General features: G+C 45.6%; 2 protein-coding genes across 2 annotated transcripts; both read left to right on the top strand.

The window, feature by feature from the left end:
• Nucleotides 1-7448: 7448 nt before the first annotated feature.
• Nucleotides 7449-8789, top strand: LOC128298301 (alpha-tocopherol transfer protein-like). Its single transcript, XM_053034045.1, has 7 exons — nucleotides 7449-7539; nucleotides 7613-7772; nucleotides 7862-7943; nucleotides 8014-8193; nucleotides 8282-8392; nucleotides 8484-8617; nucleotides 8690-8789. The coding sequence occupies exons 1-7, from the start codon at nucleotides 7449-7451 to the stop codon at nucleotides 8787-8789; spliced, it is 858 nt and encodes a 285-aa protein (XP_052890005.1).
• A 1096-nt stretch (nucleotides 8790-9885) lies between these two features.
• On the top strand, nucleotides 9886-17758 carry LOC128303745 (endoribonuclease Dcr-1). Its single transcript, XM_053040806.1, has 9 exons — nucleotides 9886-10768; nucleotides 10836-12324; nucleotides 12385-12693; nucleotides 12764-13003; nucleotides 13072-14479; nucleotides 14642-16017; nucleotides 16080-17240; nucleotides 17321-17427; nucleotides 17485-17758. Exons 1-9 carry the CDS (start codon nucleotides 10092-10094, stop codon nucleotides 17657-17659), a joined length of 6942 nt encoding a protein of 2313 aa, XP_052896766.1. The 5' UTR covers nucleotides 9886-10091; the 3' UTR covers nucleotides 17660-17758.
• Nucleotides 17759-18797: the final 1039 nt, after the last annotated feature.

The following is an 18797-nucleotide window of genomic DNA, read 5'->3' as shown; positions in this document are numbered from 1 at the left end:
TTGGATTTTGTGCTATAAGCTAACTAAGCGGTCAAATTTGTATCGCTCTCTTCGCGTATAAGTTGAACTGCGTATTTCTCGCTATAGACCCATAGGTTATACGATAGACTTTAAGTTTACATTTTATATTCATGCAGTAGAAATTTCTACGCGGTCAGGTGGTGTCGTCTTCACACGGCGGGGCCAAGGTAAAATCCCATCCGAATCGTTCCTTCGTGGCTAAATATGACCTAAATATTTATACATTCTACACTGTGTGCTATCCTGCTAGTGATCGTTGAGCATACCACTGTGACATGCTACTGCGCACAGTGGCGCAGTTGACCATGAGCTGGACATATGATTTTTAAAATGTACAATTCAATTTCCATCAACAGTGAACATGTTAAATTGCAAGAAAATTTTATTAATTGTTTCTTACTTTCATTTTCTTTATATTTATTGCGTCCAAATATTTATTATTGCAAGAAATTGTTAGCAACTAAATTAATTAAATCTGTATGTTCGCTAACAGATTTTGCGATAGAAATACGACAAAAAGGCAACAGAAATAATAATTTTACCATGTAAGATAAAAGTTAGTAAATAATTCATTTTGTTAAAGCATATTTTACGAACCAAAATTAAACAACGAATTGTAAAATTGATCAAAATATGCAATTTGTGCGAAATTATTTCCCACACTGTACTGATTATGTACAATTTATAATCTTGAGAAATTTTCGATGTAATATTTAAATATTTCGATTAAATGTTTGCCAATTAACTTTTATTAAAATTGTACCATATCATCATGTTATATCAACTCTATGAATTTTTGCAGATACTTAATTTTTTGATTTTATTTTACTAAATAGATCCTGCGAAAAATATAACCAATTTAACACACATCATTTATTAAATGCTGTTGTTCTTTGAATGTCAGTGCATATACTGCAAGATGATGAGCTACGATGACACAAACGCTACGCAATGCACGTGTTGTCGATAAAATGCGCTTCCTTCACCTTGGCATACGTGAAATGGCCCGCAAAGGGCACCCGGGTGTCTCTGCTTATTCCTCACATGCAAGAGCAAGCATGGAAAGGAAGCTTACTCAATTGTTTTGCCAGGTCGATCATTCCAACCGCCTGCCGATCGGCATTTGCTAGCTGTTGCAGTTACAGGATGCAGTTACGAGTTCGTGTCGGTATCGAAAGCCATAAGATATTGTGTCGCCGCCAGAGATACTCACACTGCTGGCGGTGTTTTACTAGCCGTGCAAAGTTTGGAACCAAAGTCTGAAAGAAAAAGTATGGTAAAGAAATGTAGGTCAAACTTTCCGAATAACACAACCGATCGATATCGATGGCGAATAAATAATTTACAATGACGGGAAAGTGATTTGATCTACGGTTGATTTAAATCTTCCTTCATGTATGACGCAATCCATTTTAGGCCAAACAAAGAAACAAAGCTTTTGCTAGTAACAAGTAAGTAAATTTATTTACTGCAGAAAAGCCTGCAAAATAAAGAATGAGCAAAATGCTCGTTACAGTAAATAAATTATTCGCAGTTTAGTGTAAATAAAACAATCTTAAAACTTTGGTTTACTATTCTGGTATTGGTTTTTAATCACGTTAAATTGGATTTAAAAAATGATATGTTTAATTCTTATTTTAATTCAATAATAAAACTACAAATGAACCAACCAAACAAAGTCTTCCAAACTGATGTATGATCTTGTTAAACAAGCATGACAAATAAAAATCGAAATGAGCCGGAAACGACGATCATGCTTATTCAAATGATCTATTTCTGCTCGATTCGACCATGCTCGGAAACACTGCCATATACCGGTTTGTCTTATGAGATGGAATTAGTTGACTGCTAATTGAATTCAAATTCACTACAGTGTGGTGAGGCATTAAATGAATCACTGCTTCTGATTGCCGGTATATTTGCTGCTAATAGATACGTGCACACACTGTGCCGTCCTACCTCACTGTTCAAGTTCACTGGCAACGTACAATGACACGGCCAAAAGGTGAACGTGCCGGGGATTTTTGTTGAACAGAGCCGTTAGAATCGATTCAAACTTCAAGCACGGTTAGCCATTTCTCACGTGTTTCAGAGTGTTTTCAACTCGCTTGTCTGTATAAAATGCATCCAGAGGTGTTGTACGTTGTCCACCCTTGTCCTCCCTTTATAATGCTTGTAAAGATCATGGCTAACAAATCAATTAAAACCCCTCGTAAACGATCATCCCGGGAACATCGAGCACCCTTGATTGTCGCTACCCAAGGACAGGGCCTTTGGTACGGAAAGCTTCTGAAGAAAGCACAACACTTGCGGTGAAGTACAACCACTCCAACCAATCCAACAATGCAATGCCACTGGAGCCGCCGCCGCCGCAAAGTGTCGCTTTGAGTAAGTTCTTGTGCGTGGCAGGTGCTGTTCAGCATTCAACGCAAATCAGTCGCACACCAGCGAGCTTGAAGGTCACGTTTCGGCTGCTCGTTGTGCGACTTTCGAATAATGTTTATCTTTTTACCACTAAACATCAGCTAGTTGCATAACAGAAATACATCAAAAGCGGCTCAGACGACATGTTTATCCAACACCAGGCCAGCCCAAACCCCAACATTACGCCCCCAAGCAGCAGTGTTTGTGTGTTCACACCCTTTAACCTCGCTGACCTTCCGTCGCTAAGGCAACCAATCGCAGCAACTGCTTGGCCATGAGCTCCAGCTCGTTAATGCATTTTTTATGCAATCTCTGTGGTAAAAGCTTTACTCTTATCACAGCGACCTAGCATGCGAGGCAGAAGCATAAACGAGAGAGATATGAGAGAAAGATGAAGTGTGATATGGAGAGCAAAAGTTGTAACGCTTAGCGGTAGCGCGAAAAGCTCCCAACCGAAACGGACGATCGGTGATCTCGTTGGCATCAAGCGAGAAACCTGTGCTGCCGGAATTCTGGTGTCTCACAACCCGTTCAGACGCGATCGGGCTCGGACACGTTTTTACCGGAGTGTTTCGTTCGCGTTTTCGCGTGTTTGTTTTCGCTCGTTCGCTGTGTGTTTGTACTAAATTAAACTGAGTTTTTGGTTCGTTACCTTTGTTGTGGCTTATATATCTATAGAAGTGCAGTGTAAGTAAAGTATTATAACATTTAGATAGATATATAGAAAAAAAACAGTGCACTGATACACAAAAAAACGATTGAACAGAGTTGAACCTTTCCCACGAATTATGCGTAAATTGTCCGTCATCAAGTGGGTGGCATAATCTCACTGCGGTCAACCGGAAGTGCATATTTAATTGTAGCAAGTGTTACCGCTCGATTAATGACCTCGAACGCTGCCGAAGTGCCTGCATCTACACCTCTAGTCGTTCTTCGAGATTAAGGTGCATAAGGAAACGGAGATCCAGAGACCCTTGCGAGTTGTTTTGATATTGAACGACGTAAGGCAAAAGCCGGAAGTGACCAAGCGCTGCATATAACCAGTTTTCTTTATCGCTACCCTTCGGTACGAAACATGTTATGCGCTTTGGCGTCCATATTTTTTCCCTTTCGCCGGACACGCTGCTTCCAGGGGAGGGGAGAATTGCAAGATCGTTGCATCCACCGCATCCCGAGCTGCATCTAGCGCATGAGCGAATGGAACTATTTTGCTTTTCTGATTTCCAACACACTGCACACAACCCGGTGGCGGCGACTATGACTTCCCATTTTACAGACAATGGAAGTTTGTTCGGCCACAAAGCACGGGGGCATACTTAGGGGCTGAAATGAAACAAAACAGGCTAAAAAACAAAACCCTAGCTTAAAACAAGCGGGTTTTTGGATAGATTTCTCTTAAGCCGACCGGGTTTACCACTCTCACTAAGGGGAGTGAAGCTGACCGAACGACTCGGTGCAAACATTCATAAGCGACGAACCCTTTTCCCGACCGTTACCCGGTGCCGTGCACCCCGGTGGTTGGAGGTTTTTAATGCCTTTGACTAGTCGCTACCACCGAAGAGAGGTACGTTTGTGTGTGTGTGTATGTGTATATTATAACACTGCAAATATGTGGGAAAATAGAGGAAAAAATGGAAACAAACGTGGCGGTAACTTGGTATGCCTCGTGGAAAGGAAAGAAAGTGTGCGACGAACCCCAACTTGATTACACCGCGGTTGGCCGCGTTTTAGCAACACTCTTTCAGCAGTAAATGTTTGGACCATGGTTTTGTATTATTTTTTTATATACAAAACGAGAGCGACGTGTGAAATAGCACGAAATCAGAGCAGGTGATAATGAGACGGTTCTACAAATGATTTCGGAGCGCGCTGTAGTTTCATTTCGTACACTGCTGCACTGCACAACCGTGGCACAAAGGTTGTATAAAAGCAGAAGACACCTTGCCGTCCAATGAAGACATATTTCACGAAATCGTTCAAGAAGAGACATTTTATCGTCCAATAAAGATATATTTCAACTTGGGCGAGTTTAGCTTTTAAGCTTCATAACCGCACCGTTGCATCGCCCGGATGCATTACCTAATCGTGTCATATATCCACCAAGCCGTGCATGGTTGTAGGTGTCGAAAGGGAAAACACACCCCCTAAAGGCAGATAAAATTCCGCGATGCTTACTAAAAACTTTATACAATTTCTTAGCGCGGAACCGTTAATGATGGCCGGTGACTGCAAGAAAACCCTCCCCGTCGGCCCGTTGCGAACGATCGTTTCATTAGCTGCACGATGCTAAAAACGTCGTTATGTCGTGTTAGCAGTCATTTTCGACCCGGCCCGACATTAAAACATAAGCCCATTAACTATGCATCTCCATCAGCAACACGTTCGCTTTTTCTGTTCCCCTTGTTATTTTTAATTGCTAAACGAGGCGCACGGAGCGATGGGTGAGATGTGTTGCGAAAGCATCAGGTACCTTTAGGGAAATTATAATTTCTAGGAATTTATTTTATGTTTATTTTTTGGCGAGAAAACAAATTCACTCAGCACCGTGTGCATTAATGAGGGGTGTCAAATCGTGATGGATTTGACTGGTAAACAGCCAACCTCTTTCTGGCGATCGTCAATCAAATCAAGCCCGTCCAGTGGCAACTGATCCGAAGGCTACGGCTAAGTTGCTGTGATTAAATTTTCCAAACACCATACCCCGTCCGATTGACCTCCAAGGTCGAGGTGATACTAAAGTTCGCCGCTCGTTAGTTTCACAGCACAACGCTGTGCAGCGCTTTGGGCGTAACAACCACGCACTCCGACTAAACCTTTCCCATCTCGACGACGAAGCGTGTCGTAATACAGACGAACGTCAATCGCGCGCCGATCGAACAGATCGGTTCGATTAGCCTACTCGACCGAAATATTGTGCCATCGAACTATTTTCGAGTTTACTATATTTTTTGGCATTCTTTTTCTTGCTTCTTCCTTCGCCTACTTCGAACGTTCGATAACGAACGATCGAACCGTGACGTTCGAAATGGTGCAATGCCGTTTACACAATTTATCATTTTCTTGGTTCCGATTAGTGCTTTTTTTATGTGCAGGGGTGTATGTGTGTGTGTTTCGATGTTGTGTGCCGCGATTTAGATTGGATTTTGGATGGTTTTCTTTTTTCTATCAATAAAACTACAAACCACACACATGGGACTAGGGGAACACATTACGCCGCTCCAAGCAAAATCGCATGGCGTGGGTGATGTGATAGTCGTTTTGGGCTATATTATGGCGAGGGTTGACATGGAATGCTGGATAAATAAGCGTGTAAAACAAACCCCCATCTCAGTCCCAGGCCCGACCGACCGGCGGCTCTTAAGCCAATAGACGCAATCAGTTTGCACCCGAAAATGACTATTTAAACGATTCTGCTGCTTCACCAGGTCACCGTCATCACGATCATCACGTCATGTCAACATACCGTGCCGAATGCTCTGCTGAAGAATGCTGCAAGCATCTTCTGTGTGTGTGTGTTTTTTTTTTCCTTTCATTTCGCTTCCCTTGCCTACCACAAAACCCCATTTTGTCACCGTGGCCAACTCGGCAAAATGATTGACAATGGGCTGGTATCGGATACGTACACAGCAAGAAAAAAGGCCACCAAGTTACTAAACAGTGCTGAAGGTTAAAGATGATATTAATTTTGTCTAACCCCTTGTCATTTTGGCGCTTGGGAAGATTACGTTACGCTGCTTCCACACGGGGTCTTGCTGAGGTTACGTTGGCTGATTCCCATCCGTACCAAGTAATGCAAAAGATCGTTTAAATGTTATGCCCCCGCAATTGGAAGGTGCAAGATCAGAATATTGCGAACATGCCCGTTGAGTAAGCTATATTTAGAGGCAAAATTATATCATCCCGCTGGTTGGTGGTGTGCGCATTCAAAAGCAGCAAAAGAATGAGATCGCTTCAACGCAAATATTATCATGTTAATGTTTACCAAACACTAATAATTTTTCCTCGTTTAGATCTTTTGCGTTCACCGTCATCCTGTCCATACCTCTTTGGCAGGGCAAGTGAACACGGTAAAGAAACCGGCCGGAAGAAACCCCGACGCTGGTTTGCTGTTGTTTGCAAACGCTTTGGGACAAATTTTCAAACTCGATAAGCAAAGTTCGTGATTATGCAGAGTCGCATTCGTGCGCTGGACACTCCTAGAACCTCACTGTGCGTAGCGGTCAAATGGAACGACACCACAACACGGTGGGAAGTGGAGACACGATATCCACAAAACCAAACCGGTACGAATTCGTATCCGATCGAACGCATGCAAAACAACTCCACCGGGGATCGTTAACCTTGGCCGCGCGGAGTGATTTATCTGACAGTGAGAAGCGCCGATTTCGCTGGCACGAAGCGAATGGTAGCGAAACGTGTGGTTTTGTTTTGTTTTTTTTTTCTCTTCTCAAGCTCATTTTCAAGCTTATTTTATTGTCTTGATAATGCCCAAAATTGTGGTTTGTTGTGGCTCTCATAGCCATAGCAGGGAAGGGTTTTGTAGCCTTGAGTAAAATGCTTTTGGCTTGTTTAAAAAGGTTTATTTTGGTCTACATTACTTGAACTTCTGAGTGTACAAGTCTAATCACTTGTAGATAATTGTATCTTAGTCTTATTTTATCCTTCCTAAATTATACCGGGACGGCCCGGTGGTGTATTGGTAGCGGCGCCGATCTTCACAGAACAGGACTGGAATCCGGACCAAATCCCCCCGTAGCAAGGACTGACTACTACTAGGCATAACAGAGTTAGAGGTCGTTATGCCAAGAAGAATTATATCTTAATACCTTTTAATACGATCTGATATAGTGAGAAAGAAAAATGACATGAAAAACACATCATTCTACTCACTCTCCTCTCTCAATGCTACGACTGCATTGCAATTGTTACATCTTCTCCAACATGCAAACCTTTTTAACTAATCAAACTTATCATCACCAATTCTAGCAAGCCCAAATTGAAGAATGGGCATCGAACAGCAGTTTAACCTAGAAGAGGGAGCAGAGCGGTTGAAGGACTGGATTGCCACTCAACCTCATCTGCCACAGAATATACGTAAGTTAGGATCGCAGCGACTACTTGAACAAGTTGCTTATCAGTCCTTTTTTTCGCACCAAACATCTTCAAGATCCAACACTGCTGCAAAGATACATTCACTCGACCCGTGGTGATCTGGAGTATGCGAAGAAAATATTCGTTCTCGGTTACACGATCCGGCAGAACAATCCGGCCATTTTCGATAACCGTGATCCACTGAGCAGCAATGTGATGAACATTTTACGTTCCATGTACGGTATTTGCGGTCCCTCAAATGATGTCTTAATAGCGATGAAATACTGGATGGCTATGACTTCTAAATATTGATATTCCTTTGCAGCGATATGGTACCCTTGCCGTCGGTGGAAGGATGTGAAGACAAGTTTATTTATTATCGCTTGGTAGATTGTGATCCCGATAAGGTACACTAGCACTGACACCGACAAAAAAAAAACGATCTCATTTTGCTAACCCTTCGCACTGCCGTTTTAGTTTGATTTCAACGATGTCATTAAGACGTTTTTCATCATTGCCGATCTTCGTATGATCCAACCGGACGTCCCAATGAACGATGGTGGGGACGTGCCTATTTTTGACATGAACGGATTCACGCTTCGCCACATGACCAAGGTCGTACTGTCGACATTGCGCGTCTATATGCGCTACACTCAGGTAACTATCAGTGCTGAAATGCACCAATTTGGACAGAAATCGTATGAGCTCTTTTTTGATTTTTGTTTTCAAAACCTCTCTAACGCAGGAAGCACACCCTGTGCGTCTGAAGGCCATTCATGTCATCAACTGTACTCCCTTTCTGGATCGGGTCATGTGTTTGGTGAAACCGTTCATGAAGAAGCGTGTGGCCGATATGGTAGGATGAAGAAGAGCTCCTCTTTGAACAGCATTCTTTTGCTTATCTGTATCGCAGTTTTATTCATTTATTGTTTTCTATTCCCTTTCAGCTACACTTCCATCTGCCCAACTCTGAAACAATCTATGCTCATCTTCCAAAAGCTGCCCTGCCGGACGAGTACGGTGGCCAACAGTCGATCATTAAGCACAAGGAAGACTGGTTCAACAGGATTAAACTACAGCGGTAGGAGGCGCGCCGGAAAGGCTTTTGTTAGAAGATTTTTTCAAATGTATTTTTGCTTCTTCTGCTCCCTAGTGATTACATTACCGACGGCAGCCGGTGGAAGATTGACGAATCTCGGCGAAATAATGGCAACGATCTCTGCGGCACGCTGCGAAAGTTGGAAATTGATTAGCCGTGCGTTGGCAAATGTCGCACACAGCGACTGAGAAATGTGTTAACATGTGTACATTATTGTATTGTTATTGTACCTCATATGAAAATAGGGGTTGTACTATCAAGGGGGAATTGTAAGGGGCCGCTACGAAATAAACTGTAGATTGTTTGTATAATTTTTGTCCTTAAATCAAGGTTTGTGGTTGGGAATTTTAAAATAAATTATTCCCTTAGGTCACAGGTAAGCAATGAAAGTTGTTTTCAAAAGTTCGACACTTTGTGGTTTACACATTGCATCATACTATCCGTTTGTACAAGATTATCAAGAAATGTGTTAGATGCTGGACAACGAGTGCTGAAAATATATCTTGGCATCTGAGGGCTTTTGTTAAAATACTGAAATCAACATATTTCGATTTTGGCATTAAATTGACACGTTTGTTGTTCTTTTAATTTGGTTATCTGAGGAAAAATTATTCGTATTGAACACGAAAGACGAACCAGATGTTGGAGACACCAAATGGAAAGGACAAAACACCTTACCTGAAAATTGTAAACTTTTACATATTTAATGATAATTTTTAAAAGCCTATTTTATTTCCCGATCTTCGCATTTCACCATTAAGGAAGTCAATTAAGAGTGAGTCGCCGATGTGGCTACCACGCTTCACTCCAACACATGGGCGGAAAGCTTCACTGCCGGCAGGCTTCAGCAAAGTTTCACGAGGACCTTGTGAAGACTCCGTGAAACGTTCTTAATCAAGAATTTGCCCGCGGGGCTAACAAGCCACCAGAGAAGGCTGGTCCTGTCAAAACATTTTCTACAAACATACATGGATATTTCACGAGATCGGCGTCGCGGAATGCGCCGAACTTTGGCAAAGTTTTCGCACTAGACAAAACCATGCTTGACGAACGAAAAATTATGGATGGCATTTGTGGAAACAGCCCACGTGTGTTGGAAGTGGGTGAGATGCAAAGAAACTCATGAAAGCCTGCCTGCGGGGTATCTACAAGCTGTCAACCCACATGACCTATCGACATCCCATGGTGCCCGGCATATAGCATCAAATCACAACAAAACGGCAGCAAGAAAAAAGACGCTGCCTGCCTGCATGTTCCATTGCAGGTGTCGTGGATTTCGAAAATGTTTACTTTTGCAAGTGTGCCGAATATTTGCATCATTCGGCTTCAAGACGCACATTATGCGCGAGTGTAACAGAACGCAGGAACACCATTAACATTCCCTCGAAACACAAAACAGTTCAATAAGTGTAGTATCATTCAATTCCCGGGTTTTGTCCTCACAAACAACATCGCGATGTCCTTGTTTCACTGGACGGATGGTAACATCCACACAACGGCCCTTACGCCCCGTGATTATCAAACCGAGCTGCTGGCTATGGCTCGGGAGGAAAATCTGATCGTTTGTTTGGCTCACAATACTGCCAAAGAGTTTCTTTCGGTGAAGCTTATCCAATCGATGCGCTCCGAATGGTGGGACCAACCGGGAGCGGCACGGAAAGCTGTTTACCTGACACCACGAGTTGATCGCTCGTTGCTATCGTCGATGGTATCGAATCTAACCGACCTGAAAGTGGCCAATATAGGCACGGAGGAATTTGGTGACGATTCGCACGAGTTCGACTCGATGGGACAATCGGCAGTATCGACAGCAGATCTAGCATTGGCAGATGTGCTGTTCTTTGGCAGCGATTCTACGCTGCTGGAGTACCTCGATCAGGGAACGGTTCGGATTGAAGACATAAGTTTACTGATTGTGGAAGAATGCCATAAAAGTTATGGCCATAAGGAGCTGTGGGAGATCTGTTCCCGGCTCGGCTGCCGAACAAGTCAAAAGACAAGAATTCTGGGCCTTGCCGGTCCTTTACACGGCGCAGGTTGTACGCCGGAACGATTGTGTTGGGAACTGCATTCGCTCGAGCGGTGCCTCCGAGCACGTATCGAAACGGCAAGCGACATTACAAGCGTTCTTCGGTGAGGACTTGTGAGTTGACCGGTTGTTACTTATGCGTCTAATAATTTGTTCAATACATTCTTCCAGATTCAGCACAAAGCCCACGGAACTTATTCTGGAATGTGTTCCGGCACAGCCGTCAACACTTAGTGATAATCTTCGGAAATTAATACAAGGCCACATCATGTTCCTGCAGGACCATCGGTACGATCCATTAGCACTGTACGATCTGGACAGTACTGAAAGCGCTAGCGATAAGGCGGGAGCTGATGGAAAATTAGATTGTGACGAGGAGGAAGACGAACTGCGTCGTGAGCTGCGTTCCATTCCCGATCCAACGGTACAGCCCATAAGCTACCTCAACCAATATCTCGATCTGTTGCGCGAATTTGGACCCTGGGGCGCAGATCGCGGTGCGCTAGAACTGTTAACGACGATCGAGAAGGAAAAGATTCGAACACCTTACGAGCGGCACTTTCTACTGCTCCAAGAGGTATCGACCGCGCTGGTAATGACACGGGCCATTGTTGCACACGTGTTTGCTCGTTACGCGACAGAGCTTGAGCGCATTAAGCGTTTCTCAACACCCAAAGTTTGCCGTTTGCTCGAGGTACTGGCATGGTTCGGGGAGCAACGAAACCGGCCCAAGGAGCGTTGCCAGCAGGGCACACTTCACCACCACCAGCATCAGTCAAAAATTCTGTACTGCTTCTGCCGTAACGTCGAGTGTAACAATTTGGAAAAGCGTTACCACTCGTTCGAAGCACAAATAGCGCACGTAGACGAGCGCATCAAGCGGCTGGAAAATTTGCTCGGTGCCACACGCAAGCAAGCGGAACGGTTGTGTCAGAAGCACAAAGGCACCGAAATGTTCTCCACCGACGGTATCCAATCGCCACGCCACGGAAACGACGGACGGGTGAACAATTTTCGTAGAAAACGTTTCCCCGGTGGTGGAATTGGAGGTGGTCATTCACATCATAAATCGAACGATGCGACGGATGCGCTGTGTGGTTTGATTTTTTGCAATAACCGTTCCATGGCACGCATACTCTATGTGCTGCTGTACGAAATATCTCGTTCGCAGCGGGAATTTGACTTCATTAGCCCACAGTACACGGTCGATAAGGTGGCCAATCCGCAAACGGATGCTCAGCAGGCCGCGTTGGAGCATCGCAAGCAGGAGGAAGTGTTGAAACGCTTTCGAATGCACGAGTGCAATCTGTTGATAGGGACGTCCGTGCTAGAGGAAGGCATTGAACTGCCAAAGTGCAATCTGGTCATACGATGGAACAGCCCCTCGAACTATCGATCGTACGCTCAGTGTAAGGGCCGAGCGAAAGCACCGGGCGCTTACCACATTTTGTTCGTCACGCCGGAACAATCGGTCGGTTCGGATGCGCCAAAGGAAGAAACGCAACCGAGTGAGGAAGAGTCACTGGATGGAGTGTTTATGGTTCACGATTCACCCACGGACGAATGTACGGCACAGAGGGATGAACCGGATCAAGAGCTCATCAAACAATCTACCGATGCGATGATTGAACGGGTTGCAATTTATCGAGAAGTTGAAAAGGTTTGTCAAATAAAAGATGCCTCATCAACGGTATAATCCACTGTCGTCTCTACTTCACAGCTGCTGCTTGCCAAATGTCGCAACGGTGAACCCGTCGAATGGGAACTGAAACATGCCGAGTGTTTTAATCACTGTCTCGAAGTTTATCGTCCAGGTAGCGTTAGTCCATCGAATGTTGGACCGATCGCTTCGCTGTGGTTAGGCAATGCAGTCCAAACACTGAATAAATACTGTGCCAAGCTGCCAAGCGATACGTTCACCAAGCTCACACCGATCTGGCGCTGTGCTACAACGGTGCGAAAAGGACGAACGCTGTACCAGTACACTATCCGTTTGCCAATAAACTCGCCATGGAAGGAAGACATATTGGTAAGAAGCGTGTCAGCAACAATTTCGGTATAGTTTAGGAAATCTAACATTCTACCATTTCACACGCAAGGGTTTACCGATGCCCACGGAAACGTTAGCACGCCGATTGGCTGCGTATACGACCTGCCGGATGCTGCACGCCGCCGGAGAGCTTGATCATTCGTTTCAACCGTACGGTAAGGAGGCGTTCCGTGCATTCGAATCCGATTGGGAAAACTTTGAGCTCGAGGAATCGGACGCAAAGATACTGTCGGAAAATAGTGATCCACGACCGGGGACAACGAAACGACGGCAATACTACTACAAAAGGGTATTTTATTCCGGAGCTCATACACTCCCAAGAAGAGTAATAATGGTTTATAACACTTTGTTTTACAGATCGCATCAGTATTTAACGACTGTCGACCGGACGTTGATACGGTGGCCTATCTCTACCACATACGCATGGAGCTGATCTGTCCGATACCGGAGGAGCAAAATACGCGGGGCCGTAAGATATATGCACCGGAAGAATCACCGCAAGGGTTCGGCATTTTAACAACGAAACTAATACCAAAGATAAGTTCCTTTCCCATATTTACCCGCTCCGGTGAGGTGAAAGTATCGCTCGATCTCTGCCCGCAGCGTGTCCGACTCACCGCGCAACAGCTGGAAATGGTAAACTGTTTCGTAAAGTACACCTTCACCAAGGTCTTACGCTTGCAGAAAAGTCTCATGCTGTACGATTCCAATGCGGTGGAGAATTGTTTCTTCATCGTGCCGACCATAAAGCGACTGGCTGTGTCAAACGGTACCAGTCCATCCGACCAACCGGACGATGTAACGGTGGATTGGGAATTTGTGGAAAAGATTGCAACGAACATTCATCGGAGTGGACCAACGTTCATACCGGACGAAGCGCGCCAAGGATACGTATTCGATGTGGGTAAATTTCGGGACGCAGTTGTAATGCCCTGGTACCGCAACCGGGACCAACCGCAGTATTTTTATGTGGCGGAAATCTGTAACCATCTGTCGCCGAAAAGCGCCTTCCCCGGATCAAACTATGCCACGTTCGAGGAATACTACCACCGCAAGTACAGTATTCACATACAAAATCTACGCCAACCATTGCTGGACGTTGATCATACGAGTGCCAGACTCAACTTCCTGACACCGCGGTACGTGAACCGTAAAGGTGTGGCGCTTCCGACCAGCTCGGAAGAAACGAAGCGAGCCAAGCGTGAAAACTTGGAGCAGAAACAAATTCTTGTTCCCGAGCTGTGTACGATACATCCGTTTCCTGCTTCACTGTGGCGAGCGGCCGTCTGTCTACCGTGCGTACTCTATCGCATCAATGCGCTGCTGCTGGCCGATGAGATACGGCGTCAAGTTGCGCGAGATCTGCGCTTGGGATGGGAAAATGTCGATGAGTTACGGGAGGGTCACTTTCAGTGGCCAATGCTAAGCTTTGGCTGGAATCTGGCGGATGTGTTGCGCAAAACAAAGGAACAGAAAATATCTCAGATCACAGAAAACGATCCACTAGAAGGTTGTCCTATCATTGATCAAAAGAAGGTGGGAAATGAAGAAGATGCGCTGGTAGAGGTCGATGAGGAAGATGGTTTGAAAAAGGAAAAAGGTGCGATTGGTGATGATGGTGATGATGCTGATATCAGTGCCGATAAGGACAAGGCCGAACAGAAGACTGATGCTGATGGATCGCTGCTTGAAATTGGGACATGGTCCAATGAAATGGCGGCCGGTGTAGCGACCGGTGATGACAACGATGATATGGAAAATGGAGGTAAATGTTTCTCATTTATTTATATAACTGTCACGACTTCCTCAAGAGGTCTAGGAATGCCATTTCTGGCTTTCTTTGACTTTATTTACTCGAAGCCGGATCCTGTGTATGAACGGCGAACATTTATTTCTTATTAATGTTTTTTTTTCTAATTTTTGGCAGCCAGAAGAGGCCCTTCGTCACCATCATTCCTTCGGTACGATTCTGATTGCAGCAGCAACAGCAGTGCGAATTACTACTCCTCCGACGACTATTACGAAGAAGAAGATCACTACCTGTTCGACGTCCTGGACAGACCGGTGAATGCTTTACCAGCCATCGAAGGTCCCGAAGGGGCCACAAACACGACAAACGACTCAAACGGCAGGGCGTGTAAGAAGCTCGCCACAAATCAGCAGGACACAACGATGAATCTGGATGGACGGTTAAAGATTGAGTTCAAGACTGAAAACGATGCCGAAGCGATCGATTCCGAGTGCGATCTGCAGCGGCGACGCACACAGCAAAGCATCATCCAACGGTTGCGCCAAAATGATATGCTGTACCAGAGCTCAAAGAATGCGGTGGATGGATTCTGTTACTCGCCGAACGATCAGCTGTGTGCCGAGGAACGCCAATCAGCGGAACAAAGCTTTGAGCAGCAGAAAAACCACACGAAGGATAACATCCGACAGCAGGGGACGCTTGTGCGCTGGAACGAGCGGCTGTCCGTACAGCACTGGCGTTCGAAGCTGGAGGATGAAGAATTGGCAACACTTAGCGCACTGATGAACGATATGGGTGGGTTACCGTTCCAGGAGTTCGTACCGTACGTCGAGGCGGAACAACTGTTTGAGCTGTTGGTACGAAACGGCAGCAATGGAGAACGATGGCTCAGGTTGGACGATCTGTACGGTTTGAATGAACCGTTCTTTCCCGAGCGTTACACGGTGCTTCGTGGTGGCTCGCAGTTTGATAACTTTCTGGACGAAAACGACGATCACTCGGCTCCGTCACAAGCGAAAGTGATCGAACTTACCATTAGCAATCCTTTTCCGGCTATTGCTGCTGGACAGACGGCGTGCAACTACAAACCGAAACATTCCATGCGCAGACGGGGAGAGACGCAACGTAATGGAACAGAGCGCAGTTCCTCTCTTAGTCCGGCCTGGATGGATAAGGATGGCGAAAGCTTCAGTTTCGACTATCAGCCCGACTTGAATCAACATCCCGGACCAAGCCCGGCCATCATTTTGCAAGCACTAACCATGTCGAACGCCAACGATGGTATCAATCTGGAACGGTTGGAGACGATAGGCGATTCCTTTCTAAAGTATGCTATAACGACCTATCTCTACTGCCGATATGACAATGTGCACGAGGGCAAGCTGAGCCATCTGCGATCGAAACAGGTGTCGAATCTGAACCTTTACCGATTGGGGCGAAGGAAACGTTTAGGCGATTGTATGATCGCGGCTAAATTTGAACCCCACGACAACTGGTTACCTCCGTGCTACTACGTGCCGAAAAATCTCGAACAAAAGCTGATGGATGCTAAGGTAAGTTGCACGTACAAGTGGCCACCGACAGCATAACGCAAAATTGGTTTTATCCTTTGTAGATTCCTGCCTGCCATTGGAATTTGGCCGATCTGCCCGATATCAAGCGCCTGTCGTGTGACGAAATATGTGACATAATCCAGGAACGATCGCGTGCGAAACGAAAGAAAGAACTCAACGGCGATAGGGACAGTGATGAAGAAGACGACGAAGACGATACAACCAACGGAGAAGACAAAGACGATGAGATGGATTACAACGCCTGCTTCATTCCGTACAATCTGGTAACGCAGCACAGCATACCGGACAAATCGGTGGCGGACTGTGTCGAGGCACTGATCGGTGCGTACTTGATCGAGTGCGGCCCCCGGGGAGCTTTACTATTTATGGCATGGCTCGGTATACGGGTGCTTCCGATCCGGGAACCACCGGAGAAGATGCGCGATCTATCAAACGCACCGTCGGTAGTTTCCCGGTACGGGGAAATCGAACGGGATGCGCTACAATCAACTGGCACTGTCACGATTGCGGAGTACGGGCACTGGGTCGCGCCACCTTCACCCATGGTGCGGGCCAACATAACGTTCGGTGGCATCGATGCTGGGGCCGTTGCGACGGCTCGCGAGCTGGCAAGACTGTTGCAAGGGTTCGACGTGTTCGAGGATGTACTCGGCTATCGGTTCCAGGACCGATCCTACCTGCTGCAAGCCATGACGCATGCATCCTACAGCCCAAACCGTCTGACGGACTGTTACCAACGGTTAGAATTTCTGGGCGATGCCATCTTAGACTACCTCATCACGCGCCATCTGTACGAGGATCGAAGGCAGCACTCACCGGGAGCCCTTACCGATCTACGGTCGGCGCTCGTGAACAATACGATATTTGCGTCGCTTGCCGTACGCCACGGGTTTCACAAGTACTTCCTGCATCTGTCACCCGGTTTGCAGGAGGTAATCGATCGTTTTGTGCGCATCCAGCAAGAGAATGGTCACCGTATTACGGAGGAGGAATACTATCTGCAGGACGACGACGAGGAACTGGGAGAGTTCGGTATGGCAGTGCAGATTGGCGGTGTGGAAGGGAGCGGTGGTATTGCCGATGGCAGAGGCATCGGAGAGGCGGAAGACGTGGAGGTTCCAAAAGCGTTGGGCGATGTGTTCGAATCGATTGCCGGTGCCATATTCTTAGATTCCGATATGTCGCTCGATACCGTGTGGAAGGTATGGACCGCTGGAAGGCGCATCGATACTGGACGGACTGGAGTAAAAGTAAAATCAAATTTCTCTCCTATTCCAACCAGGTTTACCGCAAAATGATGGGCCCGGAAATAGAGAAATTTAGCAGTTCGGTACCGAAATCACCAATACGGGAGCTGCTGGAAATGGAACCGGAAACGGCCAAATTTGGGTATGAAGCTTTGCCGTTCGTTGTTTGTCTGGTCTATAACTTGGTTTTACTTTTCAGCAAACCGGAGAAACTGGCCGATGGTCGACGCGTCCGTGTAACGGTTGAAGTGTTCGGGAAAGGTAAATTCCGCGGTATCGGAAGAAACTATCGTATCGCCAAATGTACTGCAGCGAAGTGTGCCCTACGACAGTTGAAAAAGCTCAGCAATGCCAACCATCACAAACGACGCTAGAGAGGCGGGGTAGAACAATTGATTAGTACATTTTCCGTTGTGCAATTTTACGATTCGGATATGTAGAAATATAATAAATGTGCCGGTGTGTAAAAATGTATCTTATCCGTAAATTGTAAGGAGCCAAGTTTTAATAAGAAAGTGCGGACCAACACCATCGTCTTCGATAGACATTGGAGGTATCGAAAAAACACAGTTATTTGACGACTTTGATGGATTCGAAGCGAAACCCTGATGTACTGCCTATTTACGGATTACTTCCAACCACAGATGCTGGACCGCATGCATTTCATAAACAGCGCGGAATCCATTATCTAAAAGACACAACTACGTTACAACCTGGTCCACTCTAAAGGTATCCGGAGGAGCACCGAAATTGCTCGGAACCACTAGAGCGGCGCTCATTTTCAACATCGTCAACCCAAACAATTCGTCTCAAATGTGAGAATTACCCGATTCGAATGGCATCTCCCCCATGGAAGTAATTGAGTTGAGTTCATCACTCTTACATCAGGCCAGTTTCCGCAAAACATGAAAACAAACCAGATAAGCTCCAGGGACAACCGATCAGCTGAAGGCAAATATGGTCGCGGAGCGAGAAGAGTGCACAGCTGGGAGATTCGAGAAGCGTGATCACCAAGAAAAGCAGATCAGTACTGCACGGTGCTTGACGTGAGAACCCCCGCCATGATAAGTTCTGAACATGAATTGCACATGGTCACTAAACTTCAAGGACTACTAGCGTGTATCATATAGATTGACGCAGTGTAAATGCCCTTCTCTCACACGCATGCATATCGAATGATGATCCCGTAAGTTTTCATTTTCTTGCAAGGATGCCATGGATTTTTCTTCGATGATTTTGTCTCCTTGTAACAAAAAGAAAATGTGAACACTCCAAGAATCCTGGCCCATCAGTTGATAGCAGGAGCCGGCAAATTTTTTAAACTAAATTTAAAATAATTTACTTGGTAGGTAACCTTCATGAAGCTGTTCATTTCCTAATGCTTTGAGCGTGTCTATTTACGAAGAAAAGTATTAAAGCTTTATTGCTGATTGGATTGGAACTATCTATAAAATGGTCCTAAACTTTGTCAGTACAGCTTGAAACTTCGCCGACCACTGGTGTAAAATAACG

This window comes from Anopheles moucheti, chromosome 2 (genome assembly GCF_943734755.1).
Source record: "Anopheles moucheti chromosome 2, idAnoMoucSN_F20_07, whole genome shotgun sequence".
Taxonomy (NCBI): domain Eukaryota; kingdom Metazoa; phylum Arthropoda; class Insecta; order Diptera; family Culicidae; genus Anopheles; species Anopheles moucheti.
This window is presented reverse-complemented; position numbering and strand designations above follow the sequence as displayed.